Below are 9,666 nucleotides of genomic sequence, written 5' to 3'. Positions count from 1 at the left end.
TAAATGCCTTTAATAACCCCAATTTCTTTAAAAAAATCATATATATATTTATTGGACAAATACATTTAACTTATTTGTTTTGTATTATTTTTCCTTGAAAATCATGAAAATTGCAAATATTAACTTGAAGTCTAAGTGATTTTCATAGGAACAAAATCGACATTTTAAAAGCTAATATTCACCATATAACTGGTAAGAAACTGCATAAGCCTGAGATTTAAAAAAAATGTATGAAAAGCATTTCTTCATCCATGTGAAAAACTTCACTTTACAATAAAACAATACAATGCAGCTAAAAAATATGTTATATATTGATGCAATGAATTGTTGTAAATATACTGTTATATATATTTATTTTTTGTGGAACTAATTTTTTAGTAATCTTACTCACCAGCAGGAAACAACACCCAGAAAAGCGGTTCTGTTTCTGCCGCCTATGGAGCACCTTTTTACGTTGACCTGGCCTACGTGCCCAACCACTGCAGTGCCAAGAACGTCGATCAGGAGTTCTTCAAGAGAGTGCGAGCTGCATACTACGTGGTAAGCGGAAATGACCCGAGCAGCGGGGAGCCGAGCCGTGGAGTCCTGGACGCCCTGCTGGATGGCAAGGCTCAGTGGGGTTCAAATTTACAGGTACTGAGTCTGATTCTGCCAGAGGTTTTATTTCATCCATTCATTCAGAGGAAGTTTTTTCTCTCCACAAATGCATGTTCAGCATGGGAGATTATGCAGAAAATTCTGCAATGCAGTCTGTCAGTTGAATAGTGTTTGCTTAATATATGGTGCTTTTCTACCTTCTGAGGACAAAAGCACTTCATGAATTCCACTCACATTCAAACGCAGATGCATCAAATACAGTCAAGTGAATTTGGTCTTATTGGAATAATCTGTATTGGCTCAGAAAATGTTTTGCTTACTTTAGTGTTTGAATTCATTTTTAATTTAGCTCTTTGAAACAAGCTTGAAGTGACTCTTTGCTTTGCCTTCTACTTTTATTTTTTTGTTGAAGCTGAACTAAATGATTGAGTTTCTAATACTGATTAATGCTTCTGATTTGAATTTTTGATTTGAAATGGTTTCTTTCAAGCAATCAAATAGGAACAATACACAAAAACAATACAATTATCAGTTATACATTCATACAACAACTAATCAAACTTCGGATATTTAGACATATTAATAAATATTGCTTGAAAGGGAGTGGAAGGAAGCAAATTTATATAATCCCACCCCTGTTCTACCGTAACCATTTTATTACATGATTTATCAATATCTGGTTCCTAGCTTTTATCAGTCAGGATTGAGAATCTTGAAGTATCAACAAAGCACATGACAAAGATGAATTACTTAAATTATTTAGTAAAAAATAACTTTTAGAAATCAACATGGCAATGAAGTATCCAAAATATATGCAGATTATGTTACTCATAAAAGTCATTGATATGATTAGAAAATAATACTATATCAGTAAAATAGACATAACACTGTTTCAGAAGTTTTCATAGCAAAATTGATCAAGTATCAAAAGTTAAAAATATGTGCAAAATTATGTTACATTAGGAAAAATCATGAATCAACTTATTTGTTAAAAATGTTAAAAATCTTGTTGATCTGCAGACCTGGATTTAGCCAGTCCCATTATGGGCTACTATAGGCAGGGGCTAAAGTAGAGCCAGTATTCTAAAAAATGACATCAATGTGAATACTTTTAATATCAGTAAATGCACACAAGTGCAGTGTAGAATAAAATTTGACTATAAAAAAGTCTAGTTGGCCTTTGTAAAAAAAAATATATATATTTTTTTTTTAATTATTGTATTAAATAACTTGAAAAATGCAGGAACTGATCGGGCACCAAATCTAAACTTAATTATCTAAAAATGTCTCAAAGAGGCCTGTACTAAACCTGATCAGTCGTTGGGTGACTGTGTGCCATGCCACTTGTGCTGAACCTCTGTCTATTCCCAACCAGGTTTCGACATATGGCACTGGATTCCACTTCATAGGTTCCAAAGCATCTCACACCTCCTTCAGTCTCCTCTTCTTCTTCTCCTACTATTTTTAGATTTTACATCTTCATCCTCACCTGCAATCTTCCTCTTTCCTGCCTTGTTCTTTTTTCAATGACTTTTTCTAATATAAATTCCAATATAAATGATTCTTGTGTTTCACTTATACCATTGCATTTGGTTTTATCTTGAACTACCAATCACAATAGTGTTCAGAAAACTGCATGAATCTTTTTTTTTTTTTTTGTAAACTAACCAACCTCCACAGAAATGTCTTCTTGACTGTGAATGAATTGAGTGACCCCAGACAACAAACCAAACGTACCATTTGTAGTCACTGCATTTACAGCCCCCCCCCCTTGACCATGCTTATATCTGGCCTTGTAGCTCTGATCCCTTTGTATGACATCATTAAACAGACAGTTTAATGTTCACTTCACAGGTTTTAGTTGCTTCAACAAAGATGCAAGGTCCAGACCGACTTCTTGAATTTTCCTCTCTTTGTGTTTACATTCTCAGGTAACTCTGATACCAACCCATGACACAGAGGTGACTCGAGACTGGTACCAGCAGACCCATGAGAGGCAGCAGGACCTGAACATCATGGTTCTGGCCTCCAGCAGCACCGTAGTCATGCAGGACGAGTCTTTTCCTGCATGCAAGATTGAGTTCTGAGCTCCTGGCTCTGCTTTCCCACCATTCTCCAGCGCTACGCCATTTTTACTGAAAGAGAGCAGAGAGCCCTCTTCTCATTCTGTCATGGTACTGGTCTTAAAAACATTTACCACCGCCCTCGATAATGTAGATTCTGCAAAGTCAGTCATTCCGGCCAGATGCTTTGTGTTATTGTGGTTATTGCGCAAATAGAACAGCTCTTCTTATTAGTTTTCTTTGGTGAGTCCAATCTAACACTTTAAATATACCTAAACTAACGGCAGTGTAATAACATTCAATAGTCCCGCCATGCTTGAGAACTACTCAAACAAAGCATTTAAAGAAAAATAGTAAAACTAGATATTATTAGGACACTAAAGGGGCCAAAAGCTGCTGTTAAAACACAAAATCTTGTTTTTCTCAATTTTCCCAAAAACCATTTCTTTGTCAATCAGCGCTCACTTATTTATAGTTGCGTTCTGCTCTCATCAAACGTTGGAATGTTGTCGGTTTTGACACAAACTGATGTTCGTAACTCGAAAGCTCCTCTCTGATAACATAGTGAAGTTTAGGAGCAGCTCCACGTTTTCAGCGTTTACGGCTTGGCTGCTGCATGATGCTTGTGTTGTAGCTCTCTCTGTGAGCTGCGTAGACCAAACCTTCTCTAGCAAGCCCTCAAGTGTGGGATGCAGTATAGTCTTGATAGGTAACTACATTGTTTGGATGTCTGTGCTCAAGTGCAAGGCAAATGGATGGCATTTTTAATCATTTCTTTGCTGGATTGAATGGTTCTGTGTTCAGGCTGTATTGCAACCTTTGGTTGTTTTTTTCCTTTACATGTGAGATTATTCAAAGGTCATTCTCCACAAATTCTTTGTGATTATGCAGCAAACTGAAGCCAGAGTGATGTTCTTGAGGATGCTTTGGAGAAGAAATTCATTTTAGCTTTGATCTGGGACAAATGTAGCAGCGAAAGCTTGTCTGTGCAGTTCTTCACGGACAGGGACGGGCGGGCGGAACAGGGCAATAGCTATTTTTGTTAAGGGTTTAGACGTGTGAAGTATGGAAGCTTCTCTTAATGTACGTGCCTTTAGCTTGTGCTTTTGGAGAGACGGGGGTGTTTTCAGGTCATGTCAGTCACTATGAAGCAGAGCCAGAAGCCAGTCAGATCAGAGTTAGAACCAACCGGCTCACGCACACCTCCTCCGCAGACAATAAAATCTTTCACTCCAATGATGCCAATTTTCAAAATAAATCTGATAAATAATCCATTTAACTTGCAAAATCTAAAAATACCAGGTTCAAACACAAATGAATGTCTTTGAGCAGATTATTGCACCAAATGGGGATTCACTGTCTGAGTGTGCTTGCAGTTGAAGTACAGAGCGTTTGTAATGTGTTGAAATGTTCTTCCAAACTGAATACAAATAGCTGATATTAATCCCTGAGAAATATTTACAGACTGTGCATGAATGTCTTGATTGTTACTGGACACTGTTAAGAAGTAGGAATGCTTTGGGGTTAATTCTGTGTGTGCGAATCTAGAATGCACAGTTTTTTTTCCATAGAGGAGCATGGTTTGTTATTGTAAGTTAACTGTGAAGGTCTCTCTGCTTGATTGCAGCCAGACTTGGAAAAAAATACTACTTTGAAATTATTTTTGGCCATTCATCTAAGGAAATAAGGTTTTTTTTTAGTTTTTTTTTTATAATTTATATTGAAAAGAAGTTTACTTCTTTTTTTTTCACTTTATTTTTTTAAAGATTAAAAACTGCACCAGTCTGATTAAAGTTACATGTAAAAGCAAAAAAAGTTTGATGCTTACAGTTAAACTTGGTTTATTTTCTAAAGATCTAAAACATTTTTAAAATTCTGCAGATGGTGAGGCAATACTCTCAGTTTCTTTTTATCCAAAAATCTGATCCTGATTTTATAACAGGTCTCAAAACTAGTTAGGATGTTTCAAGCATTAAGTCTTCTTAGAATTTTTTTCAAATCAACAAATGATTTTAATTTCTAAATCTGATTTTTCCTAATGGCTTCATGTTTTGTCAGGGTTTGTTCTGATGATGCTGTTGGCAGATTACAAATCGCCAGCCGAGAGATTTTCAAGGCTTTAACAGAATGCTGTGAATCACTTAAAAATGAACTGTATGACTTTACAGTAGCCGAATGCACTACACAGGAGATCTCTTTTTTATTGAATGTAGAGTTGGTACAACCGTACGAATGCTGCTGAATCACAACAAGAAACAAAGAAATGAACAATAATTGTAAAGTGGATCACAACCTGCACAGACTCCTGTTTTCGGTGCAGCGTTGGTTCTCTAACAGGTGAGACAGGAAAAAAAATATACTAGTTTGATTTAAAAGGAAAGCAATCCCACTGAAACCACATCGACAGTAAAACAGACACGGTACAAACTCCAGCTCCAACTTCCTTTTCTTTTCCTGAAAATGACTTGAAACACATGCAGACTCAAAATGCCATCAACGAAACTAATGTACACTAAAATGTACTGTACACAAATATGTACCTACTGATCATGAACAAGCAAAACTGACAAATAAAGATAAATATTCCAATTATTAAGGAGATTTTAATGACACAAAAAGCTAAAAGGAACAGAAAGAAAGAAAAAAAAGTCTCTTTTCATTTTTCTCTCCGCGTCTGTATTAAAGATGAAAAAAAATCATTTAATTGCAAACAGCAAACGATCTCATCTGTCCATCTAATCTTTCTGCATGTGATTTATTTAGTTATAATCTTGAATGTAATTGTTTAATATGAAAACAATATTAAAATAATGATACAATGCTATTTTAAAGAGGTATATTTAAAATATGCTTATTGTCTTATCTGGTAATAATATGACCTACAGTAATATATTACTGGGCTGTGCTTTCATTGTTTGCCCTATAACATGTTGTTAAGACGATTCTGTATTGGCAGTTCTCTTTAATTCTTTCTCTTTTTCCTTTCTTTCTTTTTGCATTGTAACTATCTTAACCATGTTTTTTTTTCTTTCTCGGCTCAATATACACTATCTCTCTGTCTGTTTGAAACTCACTGGTAAAACTAGAACTACTGCAGACTCATTGTAAAAGGGAAAAAGCTTGGTGATCATCAATAAAACTTCAATAAAAATTCAATCTCGTGGTCTCTTTTGCTGATTTCAGTGCATGTTCCTGTGGTTCTAATATCTATCTATCTATCTATCTATCTATCTATCTGTCTGTCTGTCTGTCTGTCTGTCTGTCTATCTATCTACTTACCTACCTACCTATTTATACATTTAATATTTCACTTTAAAAATTATATAACAAGTTGGTAAATGTAACTAACAGTCACTGACAGACTGTTATGGTTTGTACATAGATTTCAAAAGTACAATGAGAGTGCAATGAAGTGTAAACACAATGGGCAGTTATGCAATCACACATTAACCCTTGTGCTATCCTAGGCACATTAACGTTGAGAGTTGGGTCATCTAGACCCACTAGACAGTGCCCTTTTTTCTTCAATGATTTGTGATCTTCACTGCTGTCCATGAAATCGTCTTCACCTTTATCCACCTTTGTCATGGTATGGAGAACATGACAATGCAAGGGTGGGGTCATCTGGACCCCATAAGATAGCACAAGGGTTAAGGCATCTTGGTAATTCAGACAATTTAATGTTAGATTTGACATTCTTTTAGACCAGCTATAGGTTTTTTAGTTCAAGACAGTCACATTGAATATAAATTGATTCCTTGACCCTTTAGTTTTTTAGAAAACTGCTGATTAAATAGTATTTTATGGTCAGAAAGAAGTGTTTTGTGCAAACAAATTAACATGGCTAAAAATTATTAGTAGAAGTTTTAGAAGTTTTGTGCCCATGATCCTAGTAAAATATTAATTTGTGTCTACAAAATAAAAATTTGTGGCCACAATTGCAAATTTGTGCGCACATAAAAGTTTAATTTTAGGGAACTTTTTTTTTCCAGAAATCATTGAGGAAAAAAGGTTCAGCGCACTGTCTAGTGGGTCTAGATGACCCAACTCCCAATGGTAAAGTGCCTAGGATAGCACAAGGGTTAAAGCTTTGTTCCTTGTTTTTATGTTAACTCATCTAGAGAAAATCCTGCACATTGGCATGACTCTGACAGACTGCTTCCACTAACATTTGGTACAAAATGAGGCTCCCAGAGGCTCAGGGAATTCCAGTTCAGTTCTGTGGAGGAAGATCATCTGCGAAACACTTGTTTCTCTACCAACATTACCAACATTATTCACAAATGTGCTTCTATGATAGGGGCAACTGCAGGCCTCGAGGGCCGGTGTGTCTGCATAATTTCTAGATATCCATATTTGATTTCCTGGATCAGGTGTGTCTTGCCAATTTAGGACATGCAGAGCAGGGTATCTTGGAAAACAAGCAAGAATGCCGCCCTCGGTGTCCACCTCTGTTCTGGAGGAATGCACAAACATTCCCAGAATTACACTCCTGAAATTGTGGAAAGCTTGTTTACAGATTTGCTGGAAGCAAATTCAACCCTATGGATTTTAAAGGGAATGTCACTCAAGTTTTTCACTGCTTTTCGATTCAAAAATACTTAATGATCAGTTTATGACTAGCCATGAAGATTCAGATGGATTACACAAAATTTAGAAGAAGACTAGGATGAAACACCACATTAACAACTCAAAAGCCTGAAGAAAATCACTGTAATCTGATTACCTTTAACTTCTTTGTCCATTTTGGTTATTTGACTGGCTGTAAAAGATTGAACGAAAAAAAGGAGTAACTGAAGCTTTGCTGCTCCATCCTCATTCACGTCTCATCAGTACAGATAAAGTGGTTTTCTGTGCAGCAGTTGCAAATCCCTGTGAATAGAATAACTTAAAGAAAAAATACAAAACAGATCGGGTCAGGCACCAAGATGGAGCATGAAGACTCCACACCTGCTCCTGAATCTTCTTCAGCGACTTCATTTCAACTGGTGATAAGTAGCTTTAACATAATCTGTTTTTTTGGTAGCAGATGTGCCCCCCTTCCTCTATCCCCCCCTGCCCCCTCATCTGCAAACATTGGAGAGAAGAAAACGACAAAAGAATTGGTGATTGTGGCCTGATTCACATTCAGCTTCTGAGTCTTTGAATGCTGCCCTATAATCTGATGTTTGGCTCTCCAGTGAGACGACAACATGATGAATACATTACTACCCTGCTGGCCATGTTCTCAAATAGTTTTGGAGCCGTTTGTTTCCCTTCTGTCCCACAAAGTGACAGGGAAATTTAACTACATCTTAAATTCACCAGAAATGTTATTAAATAAAAAAGACTAACTAAATATATCGATAAACAGCACATCTTGTATCCATAAGTGTTAATACTATGTATAGGGACAGTTGCACAGTCGTTTGCTCACTTGCCTCACAGCAAAAAGGCCCTGGTTCAAATCACATCTGAGTTCTTTCTGTGTGGAGTTTGGAATCTACTTGAGACTGTGTGGAGTCTACAGTAACCCTGGGATACAGCAGGTTAATAAAAAAGGTACTCAATAGAGTAAAAAATAATGTTTAAGGAATAAGAAACTGAATGTATATTTAAAAGTTGTGCAGTTGAACAGCTGAAATTTCTGCCGAACATCAAAACAAGAGCTTTATTTAAAGTTTGATTTATTAAAATAAAAATATACTTTTTTAAAGCTATGAAAATAATTTCAATCTTCAAATTTGGTATAAATCTATGTTTTTTCAACCAGTGTACCGAGAAAACTTTTCTATTTCACCTACCGGTAATTGGTCTAAAAAACATTAACCTTTTTTTCAACTTCAAATCCGTTTTTATCCCTTTCGGGGTCACAGGGCTGCCAGAGCCTATCCCGGCAACTTGTGGGCGAAGGCAGGGGACGCCCTGGACATTAATCATTGACCATAGCCAGCACATCAGCTGTGTTCATCCAAAAAGGTTGTGGTTTCACGCTGAGTAAGTAGAAATATGACAAATTGTAATACGACTTATTTATTAGAATCTCATTCAAGACACTTTACGAATGGGTGTATACTCTTCATACATAGTGTTTTTTTGCAATGTCAGTTGGTGGTGTGCCATGAGATTTTTATCAAGGAAGTGTGCCTTAGCTCAAAAAACACTGATGAGGATGTACTTAGAGCTAGAATCCTTATGCTTTTGTTTTGAGGCAGATGTTTATGTACTGTTCTTGACCAGTTTCTGGAAGAAGAAAAGATTCTCAGAAATTCAGCTTTCAATGTTCTACATTACATGTCTAAATTATCAGATGTTACGCTTTATGTTTTTAATTTTCCTGTTTTTAATCCTTTAAGAGACCCGTGCTTGAACATCTTCTCTATTAGGTAACCAGACTGTTTGTCTCCGGTGAGCTGTGAGAGAAAAAAAACGCATTGTTTTTTAACAGGCAGTGTGTGTACGAGAGCTTATTGAAAATCCTGTGAGTGTGTGTGTGTGTGTGCGTGCATGCAGAAAAAAAAACCCCAAGAAAGATCAGACATCTAGACAGCAGGAATGACATCAGCTTTGGCTTCCGGTGAGTTGGCGGTCTCCGTCTCCTCATTCACCCAGCGTTGCTCAGGAGTCAATTACATCTGGGGGAGTCACCATGGCAACGGCTGGAAGCCGTAAGAGGCATGAGTCATCAGTATTGTTCAAGCAATTTAAAGAGGAGACAGAGGTTGGGGTGGGGGTGATTGAAAGTGGGGTCTTCTCTGCGGCTCTGTTTTTCCACAAGAAGAGAAACGGTGGAAGAAAAACTAAAAATAAGTGACGGAGAAGGAAAGATTGACAGCGAATGAGTGAAGAGGGGAAAAAAAGATGGAGCAGATAAAAAAAAAATTGAACAAAGGTGAAAGAAAATGTGAAAGATGTGTGTGCGGACGTGGACGGAGGTGAGATGGCAGGGCAAAAAAAAAAAAGAAGAAAAACGAGCTGAACTGTCTCATTAGTGGCGACTCACAGGGGCTAAAGCTTTAAGAGGTCT

The 9,666-nt window shown here is 36.8% G+C and overlaps 1 protein-coding gene across 5 annotated transcripts in view; it reads left to right on the top strand.

The window, feature by feature from the left end:
- Nucleotides 1–5,816, top strand: part of map1ab (microtubule-associated protein 1Ab) — a 64,983-nt gene extending 59,167 nt beyond the window's left edge. For 4 of the 5 annotated variants that reach the window (XM_011475815.3, XM_078948420.1, XM_078948421.1 and 1 more), the window contains 2 exons: nt 395–633; nt 2,529–5,816. In XM_011475815.3, the coding sequence (XP_011474117.1) occupies nt 395–633; nt 2,529–2,684 (395 nt within the window). In that variant the 3' untranslated portion in view covers nt 2,685–5,816. The remainder of the gene's footprint in view (nt 1–394; nt 634–2,528) is intronic. The other variant, XM_020703813.2, reaches the window with a different exon arrangement.
- Nucleotides 5,817–9,666: the final 3,850 nt, after the last annotated feature.

This window comes from Oryzias latipes, chromosome 6 (assembly GCF_053564925.1).
Source record: "Oryzias latipes strain Hd-rR chromosome 6, Olatipes_Hd-rR_3.1".
Taxonomy (NCBI): Eukaryota; Metazoa; Chordata; class Actinopteri; order Beloniformes; family Adrianichthyidae; genus Oryzias; species Oryzias latipes.
Note: the sequence above shows the minus strand (reverse complement) of the source record. Positions and strands in the feature narration are given on the sequence as shown.